The 23,929-nt window shown below is 37.9% G+C and overlaps 3 protein-coding genes across 4 annotated transcripts; all 3 read right to left on the minus strand.

Annotated features, from left to right (window-relative positions):
- Positions 1 to 2,036, minus strand: LOC109022344 (putative pectinesterase/pectinesterase inhibitor 22). Its single transcript, XM_019005221.2, has 2 exons — positions 994 to 2,036; positions 1 to 833 (listed from the first exon to the last, which is right to left on the minus strand). Exons 1-2 carry the CDS (start codon positions 1,934 to 1,936, stop codon positions 163 to 165), a joined length of 1,614 nt encoding a protein of 537 aa, XP_018860766.1. The 5' UTR covers positions 1,937 to 2,036; the 3' UTR covers positions 1 to 162.
- A 76-nt stretch (positions 2,037 to 2,112) lies between these two features.
- Positions 2,113 to 7,281, minus strand: LOC109022342 (F-box/LRR-repeat protein 3). Its single transcript, XM_019005220.2, has 7 exons — positions 6,431 to 7,281; positions 5,579 to 5,704; positions 5,271 to 5,375; positions 4,761 to 5,160; positions 4,398 to 4,527; positions 4,003 to 4,297; positions 2,113 to 2,915 (listed from the first exon to the last, which is right to left on the minus strand). The coding sequence occupies exons 1-7, from the start codon at positions 7,061 to 7,063 to the stop codon at positions 2,670 to 2,672; spliced, it is 1,935 nt and encodes a 644-aa protein (XP_018860765.1). The 5' UTR covers positions 7,064 to 7,281; the 3' UTR covers positions 2,113 to 2,669.
- Positions 7,282 to 8,521: 1,240 nt separating this feature from the next.
- On the minus strand, positions 8,522 to 13,942 carry LOC109022341. Of its 2 annotated transcripts, none has more exons than XR_004797601.1 (8): positions 13,637 to 13,942; positions 13,438 to 13,555; positions 12,699 to 13,079; positions 11,982 to 12,254; positions 9,878 to 10,389; positions 9,645 to 9,769; positions 9,239 to 9,404; positions 8,522 to 9,144 (listed from the first exon to the last, which is right to left on the minus strand). XR_004797601.1 is itself a non-coding variant. In XM_019005217.2 (8 exons), the coding sequence occupies exons 1-8, from the start codon at positions 13,792 to 13,794 to the stop codon at positions 8,608 to 8,610; spliced, it is 2,265 nt and encodes a 754-aa protein (XP_018860762.2). In that variant the 5' UTR covers positions 13,795 to 13,942; the 3' UTR covers positions 8,522 to 8,607. The 2 variants fall into 2 exon arrangements, 1 of the variants encoding a protein (XP_018860762.2); XM_019005217.2 differs by having other exon boundaries at positions 9,239 to 9,399.
- Between the last annotated feature and the right edge of the window lie 9,987 nt (positions 13,943 to 23,929).

The raw sequence follows: 23,929 nt of genomic DNA on the forward strand, positions 1-23,929 counted from the left end.
TGTTGTTAATGTGTTGTGATTTGAGCAAATGGCCGTAGACATAATCTGCATGTGCATTAAACTAATTAGTAACTTAATTCTTTTCTTATTCTTTTCCAATAGAAAACCTTGAAAATTAGCACATGATATGATAAATGGACTAATTACAACATTTACAATGACTTAATTGCTCAAACCCGCTGTGAACCTGACGCCTGTAGCCGGCAGCCATGCTCGCCCGTCGATAAACCTCCCGGCAGTAAAGAAACTAGCCGTGGCAGCATTCCGAATAACGTGATAACCCGGCCATTTGATCCGCCCGGAAAGCGATGCCCCAGGCCCATAGTTCTTGTACTCGCCGTACCACAGAGTGTCCAGGGCAAAGTTCCCATACCACTCGAGCCACCCTCTTGGCTGGACTAGACCACTCATATAAGTGTTCATGAAAACAGTCCTAGAATATTGCTTCCATGGCCGCCCTAGATAAGTTGGTTGGGTAGCAAAAATAGAGCTATCTTGGAATGAAAACCCAGTGCTCTGATGTGGGTTTTTCCTGCCTTGGGCCGTAATTGTGACCTTTTGTAGTGGTAGAGGTACTCTAGTGAATATTTTACAATTTTGGAGGACGGCTGCCCCATTGCCAAAAATGAAGTCTATTGTCCCATAGATGCTGCATTCACGGTAGAATTGGCGGAGAGAGTGAACATAGAGGGTGTCTTGGTACCCTTCCATGCTGCAGCGGTAGAAGGCAGATTGGTCGGAGTCGACACGGAGTGCGACAGCTTGATGGTTTTCCGGTCCAGCCGTGTTTTGGAATGTCATGTCCCTGGCAATAAATCCCTTCCCGGAGGCGGCTACAAGCACATAACATCATGAACAAATTAAGTACAATCAATCATTTTGCATGCCAGTAAATAAAAGCTTTTGGAACATGAAGTTTTTGAGTTTTCTGTGGCCATATTAGGCCAATACAAAAGAATAACAAATAAAAAGGCATTAGAGTTAGGTACGTACCAACAGTGGCAGTTCGAAATGTTGTCCATCCTTGCATGAAATGCCGATTGCCTGTCACAATTGTCTGTCCAATCCCATCCCCGACAAACATAATATTGGTTTTCTTCTTCTTCATATCTATGTTCTCCCTATAAACTCCCTTCTTCACGTATATTAAAAACCTCCTATTGCTATAGCTTGGAGCTGCGTTAATGGCTTCTCCAATTGTACGATAATGACCAGTTCCGTCCAATGAGACAACGGCATCAAAATGCATGGCATGTGGGTGAGACTTAAGAAGTTCTTGATCTCCTTCTGTCATCCAATTCGGAAAACCCGAACTTTTCTTGGTCGTGTTAGTTCTAGGTGGTTTGAATGGTAAGCTATGTAGTTGAGTGTACAAAGCCAAAACATTGCTAATAAGCTGCGTCACTTGTTTCAAGCTTCCGCTTATGAAACGTTCGACGTGTCTGTCTGTGCCCTCAAAGCCTTCGATGCAGGTGTCCTGGTTGCTCAGTGCAGCACTCAACCAAGCTTTTAGATTTCCTTCATAATGATCGCTCTTTAAACCCGCTCGAATGTTCTTCATCTCAGATAAAGACCATGCCAACTCGGAGACCGAAAAATCGAGAAGTTCTTTGCAATCCTCGATTGCTATTTGTTCACGGTAACTGAAAGACAAAGCAGTGAACCTAGTCATCTTTTGGATGGCTAACCTCGCTTCATTGAGTGTATTCCTAAGGGCAGCACTCAGGATCGAATTAGTAGGATTTTCAGAGCCTACTGTTGTTTCCAGCTCGGCCTGCAAATTTGTGAGGCATGAAGAATGATTGTCAACGTTGGTGCAAGCTTGTATCATCAGGGTTTGCACGGTTTGGTCTGGTTCTTTTGAGGAGGGTCCATGGGAGAGAGCTTCAAGGTGAGGCAAAAGGACGAGAATTAGAAGAAAATGGGCTAAGGCCATGCTGTAACTTTGGCTATGATAAGGGAGGAGAAAGGAAGATGTTTGTTTATGGTTCTTTTGAATGAATAAAGAACATACATATTATTTATAAATGAAGGCATAAAGGATTGTTTGCTTTCAAAGAAATGGTTACCTTTCTGAGTTCTAACTTCTAAAGCTATACCTTCTTTTATGCTTTTTCCCAAGACAAAGTTCAAGCTCGATCTTATGCTTTCTTTCGAGGGCAAGGCCTAAATATTCCGTCCAATGGCTGAGTAGAATGCTTCGATAACTGGTATTCCCTATCGCCTGCTGCGTCTTGCACAATGAAGGGATCCTTGCTAAGATTACCTTTCCCAGAATCATGGTCGAGCACTAAAGTCTTAAAACCCAGGACCTCATTCACATTGTTATGGTATATAAAGCATCACAGAGAGCACTTAGCTAGCAGGGAATATGAAAATATATATATACAAGTTTCGCATCTCACCTCTTTTCTAAACAAATATGCTACAAATTGGCCATTTGGCAAGCTTTAGTACCATGGAAAGAAAGAAACAAGAAATGTCCAATCGGGCAGGGAATCCTAAAAAAAGTGAAATAAGCGGAAAAAAGAAATTATTTTGGAAAAACCCCTTTCTCAAGAGAGGAACAGGGAAGAACTTCTCCATGATTTTCAAGAAAACCAGCGACCAATGGTTGTTTCTAACTTGCAAATATGCATTGAGATTAAAAAAAGAAAAAAAAAAAAGGCTTAATCCCACCTAAACATGCAACCCCTCGCATGCAGTGTCTCAAGTGTCTCTGAAGAAAGTACAAGTCTGAGACGAGAATTTAACTTGAGCTTTCTGATCCGGACAGAGCAGGCCCTAAGTGCAAGTTCAAACCCCTTTACCGTGACTTTCGTGAGATGCACTAGCTTGGCATCTTGTAGCCGTGTTAGATTACCCATCACCATGCACAGCCCCACATCTGACACAGCACAATAGCTCATATTTATCTGCCAACATTAATATATAGTTCAGTTAAAACCCCTCCCCAAAAATCCAAAATCAAGAGATTTTGCCTATGTACATCGGCAGACATGTGTTTTATGAATCTAGATACAGATATGCACCCTGACTATTTTGACAATAGAGTTTAAGTGGAAAAAGAAAACAGGTGACTTTAATTTATAGTAACCACTAATAACATGCTACAAACATATGTCACCTCATAATAGATTGCAATTATAAGGATGCTATTCAATTTGCAGCTCTAAAAAAGGCAATTTCTACAGAAAGTTGGTGCTTTATTTGATTCAAATACTTTTGTAGTATTTACTTTTTATTATTTTACTTTATACAACATTAATTTGCAACATATTAAACTAGAATTCCATTCTAAAAGATAGCTACTGACATGATTTCATTTGAATTTTTTGAAGTTCGACTCCACTGGAAAACGGTAGTGTATAAACATTTCTCACTTTAAAATATAGGTTAAGGACTTAATACAGGCAGAAGGGGGTTGTTTAGCAGCGAGTGTCTCAATTTGTAGTGGGACGTGAATGTAATCAATTGGATCAAAGCATGGATGCCCCAGTGGCTTTCGAGAGCTGTACTGCTGAAGTGGTTAAAACAAAGTTGCTCATCAGATCTGGTAGGTTAACTGTTCTATTAGTCTATCTCTTTCTGATGTCCCTTCATCTTTACTTTGTCCTTTCAATATCTAGGTTTTGTTTTCAACAGATAAAACATAAAAGCAATTGAAAATAATGGGAAATGAGATTCACTTAAAAATACCTTCAAAATGCAAGACCAAAATAATGGAACACTTGCTATGCATTTATCATAGGCCTTACAATGTTATCACACCATTTGTGTTTTGAATTCCGATCAACTCCCCAAATCGTTGATATCATTGTCACATGCAGTGTCTCACTATAGAGATAAGGTTCCTGGAGATGGTTTGCTGCAATTCTCTCACACATTGTTTCTTATTATTTAGTCTCACTATGCTTGGTGGTTAAGTTAGTCAGGACTAGTCTCTATCCTTATTTTTCTGTGAATAAAATTGCATGTAAATTTGAAAGAAGGGAGCCATACCTGTCGCATGTTCCGTGAGTAGTAGGCAAGTGCCCAGAAACCAGAGTCATCAATCTTTTCACAATGTTTTAAATCCAATTCTGCCAGTCTCTTACACCCAGCTGCAACTGCTGTCAAACCCACACTTGTGATGTTGATGAGCCCACGCATCTCTAGGTCAGAGAGTTCCTTAAGATGGCCAATATAATGCATCCCCCTGTCGGTAACTCCATTACAGTAGGACAAGTTCAGCTTCATCAATTTCTTGCAACCATTTGTTAACGCAGCTAATCCCTCGTCTCCTATACCTGTACAGCTGCATCCCAAAATATATATAGATAGATCGATAAGAATTCACCTAGACTATTTTCTCTACTCTCAATTCATAGGAAAAAGGAATCCAGGGCTTAAATTACCGGTATAAATCGAGTTCACTAATTCTTGTACAGTTACAAGCGATATAAGCCAATCCTTTGTCTGATATGTTTGTGCACAGTCCTAATTTTAAGCATAAAAGTTCTGAGCATCCAGACAAATATTTGAGTCCTGCATATAAGAAGAGTATTATACTCAAAAACAATTCAAACATAATTAGAACTTGAAATAATTTGGAACAGTGTGACAATGTATTTGAACAAGTATACTACTAATGTATGCAAAAGATAATGAAACAGATTCAGGATCCACATGTACATTAACTACCTTTGGTATAAGCACATGAAGGCAGATTAACCACAGTTAATATGACAATACGTAACGGATAAATTTTGAAAGCTTACCTTTGTCATCTACGCCAGAGCAATCAGTCAGATCAATCTCCTCAAGTCCCAGACAACATGATCCAAGCTGGTTGAGACTCTTCTCAGTGACTTTATCGCAAGACTCTAACTTTAGGCACACAAGCTTCCAACAAGATTTTGCTAAAGCCGAAATTGCTACATCAGTGATGGAACGGCAACATGTTAGATTGACAATCTTCAAATCCACACAGCCAGATACTAGCTGCATGATGCCCATGTCGGTCACCCCAACACATTTGCTCAACCCAATTTCCACCAACGACTTGCAATTGGAGCTGATGATCTCGAGACTTGAGTCAGAGACTCGAGCCCCATCAATTCTTATTGTGTTCAGATTCTTCATGTCCTTCAAGCAGTGGAGAACTGTTGCCGGAAGCCTCTGAAGGAAATCACAAGGTTCGAGCATTAATAAAATACAGACAGATACATACGCACATATATATTAGGGAAACCAAATGCATGCACCAAATAGCTAAGAATATTACTCACCGAGAGACAGTATCCAGCATTGAGCTGCAGAAGACCGTTATGTCCTCTTGCTACAGATTGTAAACTAGAGGAAGTAAGAAATTCACACCTAGATATGTCAATCACCTGCAGCCCTTGGAAAATATATAGTTTACAATTAAATTAATTATTTTCAACCATATGTGTTACAATTAATACTCATAATTGTGAATATCCGCTCAGAAAAAAGTTATTTACGAGTTAATTTATTTTCTAATTGTTTGTTTGATTGAATTGTCTATTGTCAAACCTATTTGTAAAATATGCTGCCCAATTATAAAGTATCTCACCTGTAGCAATGGGCATCTATTTTCGAGAAACTGTAAACCAACATCATCTACAAAAGGGCATCCCGACATAGCTAAAACCTCCAGTTTCGGCATAGAAGCAATTGAACGTAGAGATTCACTTGTAAGCTGAAACCACGCCATACATCATATTTAACCAAAAACAAACAAATAAAACACGTAGCATTTAGATTGAAAAATATCTATTAGTTTGCCAAAAAATGTCAACGAAATAAACAATGAAACATGTTATTGTGTCTGCTTCTAGCATGCTGTTTGATCACCTAAATATGATGTTCTCACTTGGGTTGGGTAGATAAATCATAAGATTTAAGTATTTCTTCAACTTGTTTAAGGTTCGTCTTCCATGTTCTTTGTTAGGATGCTGAGCAAATGGAAGACAGGAAGTGGAAGAACACTATCGAAAAAAAAAAAAAACAGAGGATACTGGGAAAAATAGCTCAAAAACTAAAGCTCTTTTTTTTTTAATAATTAAAAAAAGGATAAAAAAGAGGCAACTAGTGGAACTAGTATTACTTGGCCCGAGCTTCTATATACTTGAAGAGAGATATACATTGGAATGACACATGAAGAAAACTTCAAACTAGAAAAAGTTGATCAGAAACAAAGAGCTAAAAACTAGAAAAATACAAAGTAATAAGAGAAAAGCAAATGTTTCACTTTCCTAACTAGAAAGGGACGTCAAAATGGCAAGGTACCCCCAGATTACGAAAGAGTTCGAAATATCAATCTCAAGCACATATAGAAACTCCAATTTCAGTCCCAATATCCACATTTTCAAACCTTCCACCATTTCCAACTATTCAAACAATTAAAGAGAGATAAAAAGTAAACCTTGAGATACGAAACATCAAGAGACTTCAAGTCCAGACATTTCTTGCACAAAAGTTCCACACCCAGATCGGATATCTCCATGCACCACTTCAAGCTCAGCCTTTCCAGCTTCCCACATCCAACCGCTATCTTTGCCAACCCAACATCGGTGACCCCCAAGCACTTGTCCATCCTCAGCTCCCTCAGCCCTTTGGCACACGATATCGCCGAGGCCTCCATGTCCCCGTAACCCCAGCAGTATGACACGTCCACCGCCTCAAGACGCGGACACGCCCGCAACAGCAGCTCCAACCCCGAGTGTCTCAACCCGGTTGCGCGACTAAGCGTGAGCCGAGTCAAGCACCGAGTCCAATTCAGCCATTCAGGCCGGCTCAGTAGGAGCGAAATGGCCCCATCTTCGATGCGCGGGCAGACAGAAAGGTCGAGGGAATCTAGGTTCGTGTACTTGAAGAGAAGGCGCTGTAAAAACTCGAACCTGAGGATTCGGAGGGATCGCCGAGTAACCAAGTCGACTCGGAGGAAGTCCTTGCAGACGATTCTCCACGTCTTTCGGTCAGAATCGGAGCCGAGTCCGGTATAAACCCGGACGAGTAAGTCTTCGGTTAACACAGAAAGCAATGATATGGGCGACATTAAAACGGCAAGACGAGGTGGAGGTGGAGGTGGAGGAGGAGGAGATCGATCCCGGTAGGTAGTTGCGGAGAGAAACTGAACCAGACCGAGACGGCTTCTACCAATCCAGGTTCCTTACCAGGGACACTCGGTTTGTTCCGGGTTGGCGAAGAGAATCTGAGCTTGGCCGAGAGAAAGGTACCGCCGAGAGAAAGAGGGAGGGATCGTTGAGAAATTGCAGGGTGTGGGAATTGACCACGATTGTACATGTAAACACAAACAAAAACTAGATTGACTTTGGTGAGGTGGCACAGAACTATTGGTTAAAGGAGCGGCCCAGCGTTCCTCGAAAGCGGAGCGTTCAAAAAAGTAAGTTAAGTAACGGAGTACTGTTATGTACGGTGCCGTTCATGGGTCCCACCAAAAAACCGTACCTATCTTACTTTGACTATCGAGGGCGTGGAAAAAGAACAAGTGGTTAAATCCAATTGGCTGGAATGGGAGGGACCACAGCCACCTGCTCCTCCGTATTTTTCAACGCAATTTGTGACACTTTCGGAACGTTGAGAATAGGGGAAAAAATAACGAAGTCCTATAGATTTTTTAGAATTTGTGTTCGCACTCAAGATATTTTTAGATAGTAAAAATTAAGGAGAAATATCTTGGGAAAATTTTATTATTTAAGTTAATCTTTTTAAAAAAAAGAAAAAAGAAAATCAAGATGGCCTGTTGCATCTCGAATTTCCACATAATCCAATCCTGTATATTTAACCAAAAACAAAAAATGATTGGTCTAAAAAAACAATTATCAACAAAGTAATTCAATATTGTTCTTATTGTTTTACAAAAATTATTTGGTTGTTTTGCTGCTTGTAAAGGAAAAGAATTAGATAATTTAGCTCGTTTGTATACTGAAATAGTTTTATCTTATTTTATTATTATAATTTTTTAAAATTTTTATATAAAATATAATAAATAATTTAATTTTTTCAATTCTCATAATAATAATAATAATATTAAAAAATAAAATTTTATTCAATTTTTATCTAAAATTATCTCATCTTATCTCACTATTCAGACCAGCCTCAATGTCAAATTCTTACTGATCTAAATTTTACAGTCAAGAAAGAAAAATCCAGACAACCTCTCAAGCCTTTATTCCTTGGTTTATTTCCTTTATTTCAACAATCCATTTTTTTCCTGTTTTGTCCCCACAAGTTTCACATATCACTCACTGCCTTTAGCCGTTTGACCAGGAACATGTTGTATGCACGCCAGTTTGGTCAAAAACTGACAGAAAAGTGTTGACTCCTCGTACTAAAAAATAAATAATTGAGTCCAATGGTTTTTAGAATATGAGATATTTACACTTGCATGTAAAGATTTTTCTGAAGCCAAAGGGCATGGATTAATCCTAGCACCATTTTTTCCCATCTAATTTAACCAAAAACTGCAGGATTATGGACAATAAACAAGAAATTGCAAGCAAATCAATGCGAAAATCTGTATGGATTTTATTCATTAATGTAAAATTACTGATACAATTAAAATATAAATTCATCTTCTCATGTTAAAATCCATCGCTTGTACAAGTCATCACTTCCTTCCACAGGTGAGTAATTCAGAGCTGGTTGCCTTGTGATGAGATCAGCTCCATCTGTTCCCATCAGTACTGCCTTGGCATTCCAGTACCAAGGTTGAAGATAAGGTGAAGAAATAGAGGAGGAATATGAAGAAGGATGAAGTGTTACAGAACCCCAATCTCTAGCTCCAAGCTTTGCCTCGTTTAATCTTCTCCTAGTTAATAAGCACCCCAGATCTTCCTTTTTCATCTTCGATACACTTACGAGTATTGAAAGACATAGAAGAAGGGCCAATGCTGCATCCTCTTCAGCCAACAATTCAACCACCAATAGCTTCCAATTTAAAAGAACCGTTGCTCTTCCAGTTGGGTTTTCCTCCGTGAACCTAACAATCGTTACAAACCCTTCCTCCTCTTCATCTTTGTCTTCCTCATTTTGATTTTGGATTTCTTTGTCTTTGCTCTCTGACTTGATGTTCTTCAACTGATACTGCATTTTTCGCCCTTTCAAGAGCTTCACCTGCCACAAATGATTGATTAATGGCCTAAATTATAAGCCAAATAATCTAAAATGTATAAAATCGCATGATAGCGAGAGAAAATTTCCACCCAACTGAGGATTCAGGAGATGCTTGATTTCCCAGGTAGAAACACAGGCTTGATATAGATGTAGATGATTCCCACCCAATCATTAGTTCATCTCCTGTTGAAAAGTTCCATGCAGCTTTCCATTGTTCTGGTGGTTCTTTTGGTGTTGCCGTTGCAATCACTTTCTCTGTACTAGATGGCAACAATGACAGCAAAAGTGTTTACAATTTGATTCTTAGGAGATGTGGACAGAAGAGGCAGAATTAACGTTTATGATACATTAAGAAGCCAACATCTTCATGGACTTTGGTTTATTAGAAAAACCATAAATCTTTATGGTCTATTTTCACAAATGACAGACATAATAAGAACGATCATTTTTTAAACACTTTTATGTTTATGGTATCTTTAATTTATTTATATACAACATACCAGGAGCTCTACCAATGGAACCAGCAACATAAGACCATGAACCTTCACGTATCTCAATAATCCTGTCCTCCCATTTCACAGGTGAGGGAATTTCACCTCCCCTTCTCCAAAACCCTCCTCCCACCCTACAATTTGTATTCAAATTGTGTTAATTAGTAAAAGACAACGACATCATTATATTCTCTATTGAAATCCCCATTCGAAGAATACAGGTAGAAGTTTTGAAAGTTCACCTCATTCGCACAACAAAACACTCTCTTCTTGCATGATCAAGAACAGTTCTTGACAACCAACGGCCTTCTTGAGGCCGATACCTATTCATTCTGAGAATCAAGTCGGATATCATTGCCCCTGAATCATCCGTGACTCTGTCAGGGACACATTTCAACAAGTATGGTGCTTGAACTGGTGGAGTAATTGAAGCAGCGATTCTAACTTGTTGAGAGACTTCTCGTTCCAAAGTTAGAGAGGGTGCTCTTAATAATTCATTCCAATGGAATGTAACAGTCCCTTGCAGGCTACTTCCTTTAAAGCAGTGGCCACCTTGGCGAAAAATCTCAAGTACGACTCCCTTGGTTCCAAACTCACAACAGAGATTCCAAGACTTGTGCCAAGAATCATAGTGGAAGTTGGACTTGCTTTTATCAAGCTTCAATTCCTTGTGACCTCTTAACATTCTAAGACGAAGAAATTCCCATGTAACATTCTGTTGCGTGGCCAAGTTAAGCTTTACAAACAAACAGACCTGTGTTCAAAATAACAGCAATGGTTTCACTAATGTAGACAAGAAGTACCTCCATTTATGTTTGTTGAGGAACAAAAGGACATTTCTTCAATGCTTGGTATAAAAACTAACATTATTAGATTGAAATATCTCTAATTGAATAATTAAATCTCATTGATTAACCTGATCTATCACACACATGAAACCATGATTCAATAAATAGAGCTCTCATATGAACTAACTAATCATGTTTAATTAGACTGCTCATCATTGGACTTTATTCACAATCTAGAACCCACAGCAGCATGATGAAGTGGAGCACAACTGCATGAATGTAAAGCCACAAGAAAGAACTTTCAAAAGCAGCATTCTAATATAAAATAATTAGCTATTCTCATAAGTCTTTTTTGATAAGTAATTAGCTATTCTCATAAGTCCCCCAAATAAGTTAAAAATCTAGGAAAAAAAAAAACAATATTTTACAATATAGTTTTACTTATTAGTGAGAAAAAGTTCTTCATCACTTCATTGTCTCCCAATGCATCAATAGATTCACCAACTATTTATGAACCTCTGAAATCCTCTTACATAAGTTTTTTGATCAGTAACTATACTCTTATTTTCCAATGTTCTTGAAGGTACATTCTTTATAGGTCACTAGGCGAAAAGTAGACTTTTTCAATTATCTGCACAGTACAAAAGAAATTACGATCCTTTTGTTATTCCCAGAATGGTGAAGTTCACATATTCACTCTAGCTCAAGCTTCCACTAATGTGATGCTCTTGGATGAGGAATTCGTTCATCTAAAGAACTCTATAAGCACCTTGCCATGTTCTCCGCCCTTGAGTTCGTTATGGGGCTTGCAAGTTTAACAGCACCTTCCCATATCCACTAGACAAGAAGATAAAAACTTTGTTATTGTCCTAAAATATTCTTCCAATTAAAAGATCTAAGCATGCCTGCTGGCTGCTACTGATCTGGGTTAGACATTACAAGATTAATCGAGAATGTTTGCCTCATCATTGAAGCATTGCTCTAGCACGTAACTTGTAGCATTACATGGCTTGTTTTCGGATATAGGAACTATAAAGAACCAGCAAGTAGCTTTGGTCAAAGAGGGGAAAGAATCACCCGGGAAAGAAACTGTAATTGCAGTTAGTGTGCCCAACAAAACATGCAAGAGGACTTCAACAAACAGTAAATGCCAAAAATTTCTCAAGCCAGAAACTACCTTACACAAACGGCTAAAGCTTCGCTGTAAACTATGAAAAGTATGGGTTACGGTGGCAGAAAAGAAGAAACTAAAGACATCTTTAATAAGAAAGAAAATCTAAGTTATCTTGCTTGAACTGAAAGGGCGCAAATTATCACTTCCCACTATCAGAATTGATGGAACTCAAAATGAAATAGATTAAAAGGTTCTAAATTGAAGTGGGTGTAGGCATCAAGTTGTGGTCCTTAACAGGAATGTAATTTTCAAGACAATGACAAGCAAAACACCTAGAACAATTGAAGTGGGTATAGGCATCAAGTTGTGGTCCTTAACAGGAATATAATTTTCAAGACAATGTCAAACAAAACACTTAGAATAAAAAGAGAGTGCCAAACTAACCTCAAGTAAAAACCTAGGTAGCATGGACTTGTACTTGGTGTTAACATCTGTATCAGAAACCTCCCAGTGAACTGGCGATTTGACTGAGGCAGTTGTCTCCGATTTCAAGGCTATCTCTCCACCAGCTTTTCCATATGGCTGATCAAATGCCGTCTCCCACAACATCTTTGTCTCTTTCACCTCTTTTTCCTTCACACTTTCCCACACAGTCACCACCTTCCCCATATCACCCTCCATTTCCTTCAAGTCCTCTGCGTATAGTGTTGGGTAGCTCTGATATATTCCACACCATTAAAAATCAGAGCTGTACTCCTACTCGGCATACTTGATTAAGAAAAGGCACGGGAATTTGATTATATGGAGCATTTTTAAAACAACTCAAGAAATTACGGATATAATTTAGACATGACCAAAATTAAAAAAAAAAAAACATAAAATGAAAATATAGTTAACCCAATAAAAATAATTTCTCCAGGTCTCTTTTCTTTACGTCCTGAGTAATAAATACAGTCATTTTGAGTCTTAACTATAAAACTGCTGTAAAACCAAAAGAGAAACCCAACCTGATGTGTGGTATGTGGATTATGAGTAGAATAATTCAATTATTTTAAGAATAATAAAATAAAAAAAAACTTTAAAAAAATTTAAAAAAAATAAAAAAATCTTGGTGTGTGGTGTATGGGATTATGAATAGCAATGCTCTTAAGTAAAACCAACCTGATGTGTCAGCCACATTAGTAGGATGTCTGATGCAGGCACGAAACGAGAACACTCATCAGAAAATCTCTGCACCATATGCAAAAATCCCTTATACCTCTGCCTTGCTGCAATTAAGTACACAATTTCAGACCTATATGCCTCTGAAAACTTGGAATACAAGAATCTATGTTTTGTGACTTCCGCCAATAACTCTTCGTCTGTGACAGCTGGGGTTCGCACATCTAAATCGGTTTCATTCTCGAATGGCTCAGATGGGTATTTACGACTCCAAATTTCTTTGCATCTTATCAATGCATACTCTTCGTTCCCTTCATTAAAAATCGCCGGTTTACCAATGAGTTTTGAGAACCTTAGCTCGCAATATTGCCTGTAACTCACCTGAAAAATGGTGTTTTTAACTTCAACTTCTTATTGATATCTATATAATTTGAAATTAAAGAAATTCAAACATTTTAGTATCTTAAATGGAGTAACTGGAAGATTTAAGAAAAGAAAAGTCCCATATGTTACTTGTGAAATCCCATGTTGTCTTGTGCATGTGGTTTCTTAAGCCAAAGATATGGTTAGCTCAGTTTAAGATTACTTATTTTCTCTTTTATTCCAAGTTGTTTCGAGGGTCCAAAATATTGGCGTTACTTACAAATCGCTAAAAACAAAAACACAAAAAACAAAAAAAAAGCCAACTTTATTTTCTTTTGTCATGCTTTCTCAGGAACCAAACGGAACTTTACTTTACCGGGTTCAAAGTGTGGCAAAACCAAACCCACTCGACATCAAGAGGAGGAAGGACCAAAGGAGGCGTTGACCCCACCACCGTCAGATCAGAAACCAACGGCATCCACAGCTCATTGTACCTGCAAAATAAACCAACACTTATAAAATCCACCGTCCGAGCAGATTACTTTAATAGAAAGCCTACACTCGTCCGTTGAGACCTTCTTATAGCTTCAACAACTGTCGCTTTCTCATGAAGCCACCGAGTATCAGCAACAATCCTCAAGAACGCGATATTTCGCCTGGCAGCTGAGACGAGATCTACCCCAACAAGTATCGCTTCCACTTCCGGTATCCCGCCGAGGCTTCTTCCCGACATGGTACCCGAAGTTTCGGAACCGTAACGACTATCCGATACGACGCAGGGACAGAGAGACGAAGAGAGCGAGATCTGTAACCAAGAAACTTACATGATTTGGGTCGTTGAATGATCGAGGAAAGTATTCACGACAACAGAAAGAATATAATAATGAAAAATATTGGAGCTCGAAGAAAAGAATATAAACACGACACGAGGGACAGAGACAGATGGGAATGTTTAATAATTAATTACGACGTGGCCTTGACTTTTTTAAGGTTGTGAACACTCAAGCCACATGGTAAGTTTTTGTCCTGTGGCGTTAGACAGGAAAAAAAAATGTTATTTTTCGTGTCACTTTATCTCAATAACATTTTTTTTCATGATACCTTACCTCGATCGCGGTATACATTTTAAATAATTTTATTTATTAATTATTTTAATTAATCAATGCAATTAAAAATGTTGAAATTTAAAATAAAAAACAGTATTGCTCTCAAATAACTTTAATTATGTCACTCAAAGTATCTTTTCAAAATGAAATCGACAAAAATGATTGAAAAATTAATTTCATGAACACGAATGGACTCATAGAAATAGATTGGGTTTCGAACTATTAAATTTTATGGGGAAAAAAATATTATTTCAAGAACACTTGTGACACTCTCCCTAGGATTTAGTTGTGTTAAGGTACTAGCTACTGTAATACCAGATCAGAAGGATAAGGAGAGGCTCGAATATAGTGTAGAAGATTTTGAACTGATTCTAAAATAATAGAATTTGCTCAAGTGGTCCAAGTAAGGGTGTAAATTAGTCAGTCTGGTCCGGTCATTTTCAATATTATTTTTTCGGATCGATAGTTATCGGTCTGGTCCGGTTGGATCGGTCTGACCTAATTATTTTTTTATTTTTTTAAAATCAATTAATAAAAAAATATTTAAAATATTAAATTAAAATTAAGTGACTTATTAATGTAGATTATGTAACTAACTCAATAAAAAATATTTTTTATGATCAATGATAATAAATTAGATGAAAATTACATTATTAATTTATATAATTACTATATAATTAGCTAATTGATATTATATATTAGTTAATTGATAGAATATTAACAAGTGTTAATAGCATATTTAAAATTTTATATTGTTAATGGTGATAGGTTATATGAAAATTACATAATAAATTGTACAATTATTATATAAATAATTTTATTTTTCATTCGGTCCGGTCCGGGGTCGAAAAATCCTGGACCGAGAGACCAACCGGTCTCAGTCTTGGTCCGGTTTGGTCCGAACTGAAACGATCGGTCCGGTCGGTTTCTCCAATCTGGACCGAATGTTTATCACCCCTAGTCCCAAATCTATTTGTAAGTTCCAAATGAAATTTTTGTAAATGTAATTTCCATTGCTTTGAGACAATCTGTATAAATAGGGCCTAAAGGGTCATTGTGATGTATGAAGGAAAACCGACACATGCAAATTCATTCAGAGTAAAAAAGTCAAATGAGGCTTTTTCTCAAACACTTAGTCTGCGTGGTCGTGGGCGTGGAGGGCAGTTTTCAAATTTTTGTTCCAATCGGCCAGACACACCACCCTTATGCCAAGTCTGTCAAAAACCAGGCCACACTACCCTCTCTTGTTACCATCGCTTCAACCAATCTCATCAAGCTCCTGCCCCTACCTCACTCACAGCCAACTTCACTGTTTTGCCCCCTGTTAATTCTTCACCAAATCAATGGTTCCCCGACACAACAGCCACCAACCACTTTACCTCAGATTTCTCAAACCTTAGTTTGGATTCTACACCATATCGTGGCACTGATCAAGTCAGCATTGGAGATGACTCCACTCTTCACATACAAAATATTGGTTCTAGTCATCTCAACACTTCATCTGGCAAATATCTTCTCCATAAAATTCTTCATGTTCCTTCAATTGTTAAGAACTTACTCTCTATGCGTCAATTTTGTTTAGATAATTCAGTGTATTTTGAAGTTCACTCTTCATTCTTTTTTGTGAAGGATTTACGCACTCGGGAGGCACTTCTTCAGGATCACGTTAAAGATGGGATGTATGTTCTACCAGTGACTTTGACTACTTTGGAATCTTCCAATTCTCGCCATTCTACTGCTTCTCAAACATTCCTTTGTGAAAGGATCCCCCCACAAATTTGGCATGCCCGTCTTAGGCATCCCTCCTCATGAGTCACCTCACTTACACTTAGTCAATTTAAACTTCCCATTACTAGTAAAATGGCACTGTCATCTTGTCCTACTTGTTCACAAGCCAAATCTCATGCCCTCTCACACAACTCTTCCTCATCTAGATCTCATAAGCCATTTCAACTTATTTTTCTTGATGTATGGGGACTAGCACATGTGCTGTCCTCTTTAGGATGTTGGTTTTATTTTTCTATAGTGGATGATTTTTCTAAATACATTTGGATGTTTTCTATACAATCTAAGTCTAATGTTTCTTCTATTTTTTTGTCTTTCTTGCGTTATGTTAGTAGCACATTCTCTACAAATGTCATTTATGTGCAATCGGATAGGGCTGGAAAATTCGTCCACTTCGCACCTTACTTGAATTTTTTAGTAGTACTCATCGTGTTACTTGCTCATATTTTCATGCTCAAAATGGTAGTGTCGAAAGATGCCATTGTCACATAGTTGAGACTGTATTGTCTCTTTTAGCCCATGCTTCTGTTCCTCACAAATACTGGGTCGAAGCCTTTCAAACCGCAGTGTTTCTCAATAACTGCATGCTCACACCAATCCTTCGAAATTTCTCTCCTCTTGAAATCTCATTCAGCCATCCACCAAATTACAAGTTCTTACGAACCTTTGGCACAACTTGTTGGGCCAATCTAAGGCCTTTTAATCGCTATAAAATCGACTTTCGATCAAAACTTTGTGTCTTTATGAGCTATAGCCCATATCACAAAGGATGCTTATGTTTGCACTTACCCATAGGCCGCACTTATGTTTCAAAGGACATCCAATTTGTTGAAATTGAGATCCAATTTGCCTCTCAGCCCATTTCACCTTATCTACCTAACCATGTCTTTACTGGACCCTCCTCCTCATGTATTCCCGCGTCTAGCCCATTTTCTCACAACCTTCCAGGCCCATCTATCCTAAATACCCTAAGCCCATCACCCAAACCACCTCACTTATCTTTTTCCTCTCCCTCGTCGACTTCTAACCCTAACTCTCCCGAATCCTCTCTGCCTCCAACCTCTCCAACTCATAACTCCCTCTCGACCCCACAATCTCCTTCACCCGAATCCCTTCCACATCCTACTTCCTCCCCGGACTCCAACTCGACACTGTCTTCCTCTACTTTCCCATCCACGAACATCCACCCTATGGTCACCAGATCGAAATCCAATGTACATTGCCCTCTCCACATATTCGTTGGTACCATACCTTAGCCACCTCCCAAGCTTTTTTTTTTTTCTCTTATCATTTCTCCCTCAAATCCCATAATCGAGGAACCCTCATCTCATATAGAGGCTTCTAAGTATCCTGAGTGGCGAGCGGCAATGGTTGCTGAGTTCCAAGCTTTACTTCAGAATCACACCTGGGTTCTAGTTCATTCTTCTTCGAATCTAAACATACTTGGTTCCAAGTGGGTAGACCAAGTGTAGGGCTGATGGAACCCTTGAGCGACACAAGACCCGTCTTGTGGCTAAGGGCTTCCATTAGCAACCTAGTCTTGACTACATAGAGACCTTCAGTCCTGTAGTCAAACCCATAACCAATCGTCTTATTATTTCTCTTGTAGTTGCATCCAAATGGTTGTTGCATCAATTGGACATCTAGAACGCTTTCTTACATGGCGACCTTGAAGAATATGTCTACATGCAGCATCTGCCTGGGTTTGTAAACCCTGATCTTCCCTCTCACATCTGTAAGTTGAAGAAATCTATCTACGGTTTGAAACAAGCCCCTAGGGCATGGTTCTCTAAACTGACTAATAGGTTAATTTCTCTAGGTTTTCATGGTTCAAAATCTGATTCGTCATTGTTTATTCTGCGAAATGCTTCTGATTGTCTCTATGTTTTAGTGTATGTTGATGATATTGTTGTTACTGGTTCAAATCAATTGCTTATTTTTTATTTCATCACCGCACTTGGAAAGTATTTTCCTGTAAAGGATCTTGGTCCTTTACACTACTTTTTGGGTGTTGAAGTCACTCGAAATTCCACTGGTTTATTTCTCTCTCAGTCTAAGTATATCTCAGATTTGCTAATTCGCACTAATATGCATAAATCCAATTTTGTCTCGACTCTAAAGTCCTCTACTGTTAAACTCACTGCACTTGAAGGCTCTCTTTTGAGGACCCTCAATTCTATCATAGTGTAGTTGGCAGTTTTCAATACATGGCTTTTACTCGGCCAGACATTTCATTTGCTGTTAACAAAGTATGTCAATACATGCATTATCCACGGCTCCCCCACTGTTAGGTTGTAAAAATGATCATTCGTTATCTAAACCTTACATAGAATTTTGGTCTAAGTTTTCATTCCTCTTCTTCATTAACATTGTATGCATTCTCTAATGTTGATTGTGCCGGTTGTTTGGATGATCGTAAGTCCATTGGGGGGTTTCTTCATTTATTTTGGCTCACATCTTATCTCTTGGGTTCTAAGAAACAACTTACAATTGCTCGATCTTCTACTAAAGCCGAATTCAAGGCAGTCGCTAACACTGCTTGTGAGCTCTTTTGGTTGCAATCTCTCTTAAAAGAACTAGGCATATATCTTAGAGATCCACCAAGTTTGTGGTGTGACAATTTGGGTGCTACCTACTTAACTGTCAATCCTATTTTGTATTTTCGTACTAAGCATGTTGAGTTGAATTATCATTTTTTTAGAGATCATTTGTCAGCTAATTCTCTTCAAGTTTCATTTGTGTCTAGTAAGGATCAACTTGCAGATATCTTCACCAAGCCTTTATCTTCAACTCGGTTTACTCAACTACGATCAAGCCTTACAATTTGTCTTGTGGTGCTTGAATTGCAAGGGCCTGTTAAGGCACTAGTTGTTGCGATACCATATCAGAAGAATAAGAAGGAGAAGCTCGAATATAGTCTAGAAGATTTTAGACTGATTCTAAAATAATAGAATTTGCTCAAGTGGTCCCAAGCCTGTTTGTAAATTTTAAATAAAATTTCTGTAAACATAATTTCTATTGCTTTGAGACTGTCGGTACAAATAGGGCCTAATGGGCCCTTGTAGTGCATGAAGGAAAACTGCAAATTCTTTCAAGAGTAAAATAATCAAATAAAGACTTTTCTCAAACACTATGCGTCCTTTCTATTTTCCTCTTCAAGTTGAATGCCATGAAATTGAGGTGATCTTAGACACCAAAATGACCAAAAAAGTGGGGTCCAGGTCCACGTTTTACCCACGGCACAAAAAAAATCGAATCGGACCGAAATGATTTTTGTTCATGAAAAGCCAAAAAGTATAACTTCATCTACAAAAAAGGATGATGAGGTAAGTGAGCACTAACTTCATCTACAAACAAGAATAGCGTAGCAAGCGGAGGAGTTGGTGGACAATTTTTTTTCTATATTATCTTTTATAAATAATTCTTTTTAAATTATCTTTACATTACATGTGACATAATTTAATTTTTATATAATTTCATATGACAAATTAATTTTGCCGATTCTCCAAACAAGACGGTGCCACCCAATGTTTTGAATACCGTACCAGACGTCGTACCGGTTAAGACACTGAAACGAAATATTTCGGTACCAGTACTGTTTCAAGATAGCGTTTCGGAATAACATTTCGTGATAGTCGATATATAAATAAATTATATATATAAATTATATTTCAAAATAATAGTCTATATATAAATAAATTATATATAAATACATATATATAAAAATTATAAATAGTCTAGTCTAAATTAGGGGTTAAAAAATAAGTTTGTAGTTTGAAAAAATGAAAAAAAAAACATACAGGCCGAAATATCGGCCGGTACCAGCCGGTATCAGCCGAAATATAGGCCGGTACAGGCCAAAATTTAGTCCTAAATCGCCGATACCGGCCGGTATTTTAACCGGTAGAGAACAGATATAATACCTGTACCGGCCAGACGGTCGAAACGAAAAATTTCGGCCGTACCGGCCGGTACGGTACGAAATTTAAAACACTAGTGCCACCTCCTCACCATGCACCTAATTAATACTAACTAGTCCATATCATATCTTAATGAAAAATAAATTAAAATTTTCTAATTATACAAAAAGAAAAAAAGGCAAACGAAAGTGAATTGTAAAAAAATATGGCTGTGTTTTTGTTGTAAGTTTCCATCCAAAAAAGAATCTCACATACCATGCGTCATTGATGCATACTTGTTAAATTAGAAGGGGTTTGGAGCTTCGGCTCCTCCCTCCCTCCTACTATCCGATCAACGTCAGAGATGTCTATAGTTTTTTTTTTTTCCATTGTTTTCCATCCGTAGCATAAAGATGAGCTAATCTACTGCCTACCGGCCACCTACGACCACCATGCGCCTAGCCAGCAGACTCTCTAACTACCGATCTATCAGACGGTATAAGAAAATTGCTCAAAAGAGCGTTGCGTGAGTCTCACGCCCAGCTCATACCACGTGTGAGTTTCACGCACCGTCGTGCCAAAGAGAACCTGTCGCTGTCACATGCGGCACCACTGGAATTAGTGGATTTGGATCTTTCAGATCCGACCATTGCCTTATTCCTAGAGTGGCGCATGAACCACACATGCCACCAAAGACAGTGAAGGTTCTATGCCGGCGTATCGATGCATCATCCAGTTACTATCTTGGAGAGATTCCCCGACATTTAAAAAAAAAAAAAAGATCGTTACCCATGATAATCTTGCTTCGTCATCTCAGGGATTATATGAATAAAAAACAGATAGAAACCAGATGTGTGCCGACAAAAGTGCAGCTCAAAATCCTGGTCACCGGAGGGGGATTGACGTCGGAGGGCCCTCAAAGGAGTCGTCAGAGCCCGTTAGTCAAGCCTGTGGCAGTGGCAGATGGACAGGTTCGACGATCGATGTCGCCTTCGAGAAAGACAGAGAGAGAAATCTAGCAAAAAACCAGGTCGCCGGAGCCAGGACCTATGCCGGACGGCCCTTAACGAAGTCACCGGGGCCCGTCGGCCTAGTCTGTGCCGGTGGTGAGGTGTCACTCACCGTTCTAGGGTGGGTGAAGGGTGGCGGCGAGTCTTCTCTCTTCGTAGGGTTTTTTTCTCTCCATACGTGAAATTAAAAAAATCATCCACAAAGAAACATATATGTAAAAACTGGTAGTCTCCAACCTTATGTGGCTTTATATTGTTTTGTTATGTTTTGTATTGAACTTACCTATCTTATATGCTGCTTTTATGGTTTCTGAAATTGAGTTTACAATTGTTTAGGCAAGGGGAACAATGAGATATATATCAACTAGTGAAATTTTGATGACCAAACATCATTCCTTTCGCTTGTCATATTCTTGTTAAGATTTTTACCAGCATCATAGATTTTTGCCATTTGCATAGTTGATTTGTTCAAGGTTGCTTACTTCTTCATTGTGATAAGCTCATTTGTTTAAGGTTAAGGCATGACCAATCGATAGGAGAAAATAGAGTCCTTCAAGATCACAGGCAGCTTCAGATTTTTTAGAAGACCATTCTCCTATCATGGTCTTCAATTTGTGTAATTAATGTGTTATTTAGATTTCTTATTTGTTGTTACTTTGATGATGTTTGAGTTGGTGAACATGGTAGCACAATATATATATATATATATATATATATATATTAAATTGTTATATGAGTGTGAATTTGGATTTCCAGGATTTATATATTTTTAACTTGTTATGACTTATATATCTGGTATATTATGACATTTTGATCATTTTATAACAATACTATTTATTTTATGACTTTTTCATATTATAGCAATAGGGAGGAGCCATTGCTTAGAACCGAAGCTGCATTGTGTCTGAAGCTTCGGGCTGCCGTAGAGTATACCAAAGATCCTGCTGCATATGCACATGCTACGGAATTTGTCACCAAGAAGAACCTGCATGCATTCAGGTAAGAAGAGTTTGGTTAGTTCTCTATTTTTTCAATAGCTTTTTGCTTAAAGATAAATTTACTTATGTATTTCAGCTTGTATGTATCTATGAAGTCATGAGATCACTAGATAAAGCAAGAGTAATGCTGCAAGGGATAGCAATTTTGTAACGAGTAAATATTATATTATATAGGTCTGAGTAGGTGGAGAAGTGAGGGAAGTTAGAGTTGCATTAATTAAGGGAAGAAAAAATATTCGCATCATCCCGAAGCCGCCGCACACTCAATGCATTGAGTGCAAAAAAAAAAAATATACATGTGAGGTGTGCTGCGGCTTCCGACTAATGCATAGCACAGCTCTTAAGGAAAACTCATCTACTAGTGGAAAGGTGATGCTTTGTTTTTGGAGACTAGATTTTGCTTGTGCAATCAAATCAATCATGCTCTGCTCCAGTACATAGACAGGTGATGTGTGGGCATTGGTGATGATGCCCCTGCTCTGCATGAGGCTTGAAAACATATGTGCTGCTTTGATTGTGTACACTTATGTTTTGGTTTGCTGTTGACATGCTATACCCTTTTACTTTACCTGTTCATAGTAGAATGGGTCATCGTTTTACCTATAACTTGCATAAGTAATCTTTAGGTTGTGCATATATGCCTCTAACATATATATACATATATAAAGGAATTTGATTCAGTTTCCTAATGCCCCTCTAATATATATACGTATGTTGTGTGCAGCCTTATTGGATAATGTATGAGCATTCTATGAACCAAAAGAGGCTGAGGTAGGAGCAATTGACAGGGGAATACCATAAGATTGCATGCAGATGTTGACTTTTTAGAGATCATTCTCCTATCAATTTCTTTGATCTATGTAATTAATATGTTATCTTAGCTTCTTATTTGCTATTTTTTGATGATCTTAAGTTGGTGAAATTGTTTGCCCAGTTGTTATGTTGTAACGACCAAGTTCTTTGTCTAGAATAGATTTGTTCTATAAATATGTAATTTGTTTAAGCTTTTTGCTTGTCAAAACCTGTCAAAATCGATCCGGTTCCGATTTCATTTTATCTTAGCTTCTTATTTGCTATTTTTTTTATGATCTTAAGAGGTAGTTTGGAAATAGATCTCATCCCAAAATTCTCATCTCATCTCATCTCATTCTCAAACATAATTCAAATATAAACATTTTCAAACTAATAATTATAACTTTCCCAAACTTTTAAACAAAAAATAAAAAAAACAATTCGATTTTTTTAAATCTCCAAATAAAAATAATATTATAAGACTATATTCTAATAATATTTTAATTTTATAATATTTTTTAATAAACTCTTTTTCACTTCGTTCCCAAAACTCAAAAAATACTTAAACTCAGTTGTTACGTTGTAACTCTTTCTCACTAATTAATCTTTTTATTTTGTTAGAGATGAACTCTGTGAGTCTGTAAGCATTCACAACATTAGCTAAGTAAATAGTGGATAGTAGGGCTGCAACTCAACCCAGCAAAATCGGGTTTGTACCCTATCCAACTTGAACCGTCTCTTTTAAGGCGCCAAACTGAATCGACCCAACCCGAATAAAATAGAATCGGGTCAAACCCGTATGACCCGATCTTTACACAAAAAAAAAAAAAAAATCCAATTTTCTGTAGATTGCTTTTTCTCAGATTTGAAGACAAATAGACAATGTCAATCTCAATTTCAAATTCTTCTCAATCTCAAGAAAAAACCACAAAAAACAAAAAAAAAAAAAAAAATGAAAAGAGCAAAACTTTGCAGAAGAGTCGTTTGCAAAAGCTGTCTATAGAAACTCGATGTAGTCGTCGAATCGTCAATGGCTTCGCTGTGGTGAGAGTCATTCAGAATCTCGGATAGCAGCATTTCAATCGTCTCTTCTTACACTATCAACAGGAGAGAAAAAAAAAAGGAAATTTCTCAGGAAACAAACAGAGAGAAAGAGAGAGAGAGAGAGAGAGAGAGAGAGTGTGTGTGTGTTACGGGCTCTACGGGTGCTACGGGTTCTATGGATAGCCATGAACAATACAGTGGGCGTAGCAGCTGGAGAGGAACTTGAGTAAAGTA

Source organism: Juglans regia, chromosome 11 (genome assembly GCF_001411555.2).
Source record: "Juglans regia cultivar Chandler chromosome 11, Walnut 2.0, whole genome shotgun sequence".
Lineage (NCBI taxonomy): Eukaryota > Viridiplantae > Streptophyta > Magnoliopsida > Fagales > Juglandaceae > Juglans > Juglans regia.

Coding starts and splice junctions, on each gene's coding strand:
- LOC109022344 (XM_019005221.2), bottom strand. CDS start 1,936: ATGGCCTTAGCCCATTTTCTTCTAATTCTCGTCCTTTTGCCTCACCTT. Junction 834..993: donor ATTTCGAACTGCCACTGTTG/GTACGTACCTAA, acceptor ATGTGCTTGTAG/CCGCCTCCGGGAAGGGATTT.
- LOC109022342 (XM_019005220.2), bottom strand. CDS start 7,063: ATGTCGCCCATATCATTGCTTTCTGTGTTAACCGAAGACTTACTCGTC. Junction 5,376..5,578: donor ATAGATGCCCATTGCTACAG/GTGAGATACTTT, acceptor CAAGGGCTGCAG/GTGATTGACATATCTAGGTG. Junction 4,528..4,760: donor CTCTGGCGTAGATGACAAAG/GTAAGCTTTCAA, acceptor TCTTATATGCAG/GACTCAAATATTTGTCTGGA.
- LOC109022341 (XM_019005217.2), bottom strand. CDS start 13,794: ATGTCGGGAAGAAGCCTCGGCGGGATACCGGAAGTGGAAGCGATACTT. Junction 13,080..13,437: donor TTTGCCACACTTTGAACCCG/GTAAAGTAAAGT, acceptor ACCATTTTTCAG/GTGAGTTACAGGCAATATTG. Junction 10,390..11,981: donor TACCTAGGTTTTTACTTGAG/GTTAGTTTGGCA, acceptor TTTTGAACACAG/GTCTGTTTGTTTGTAAAGCT.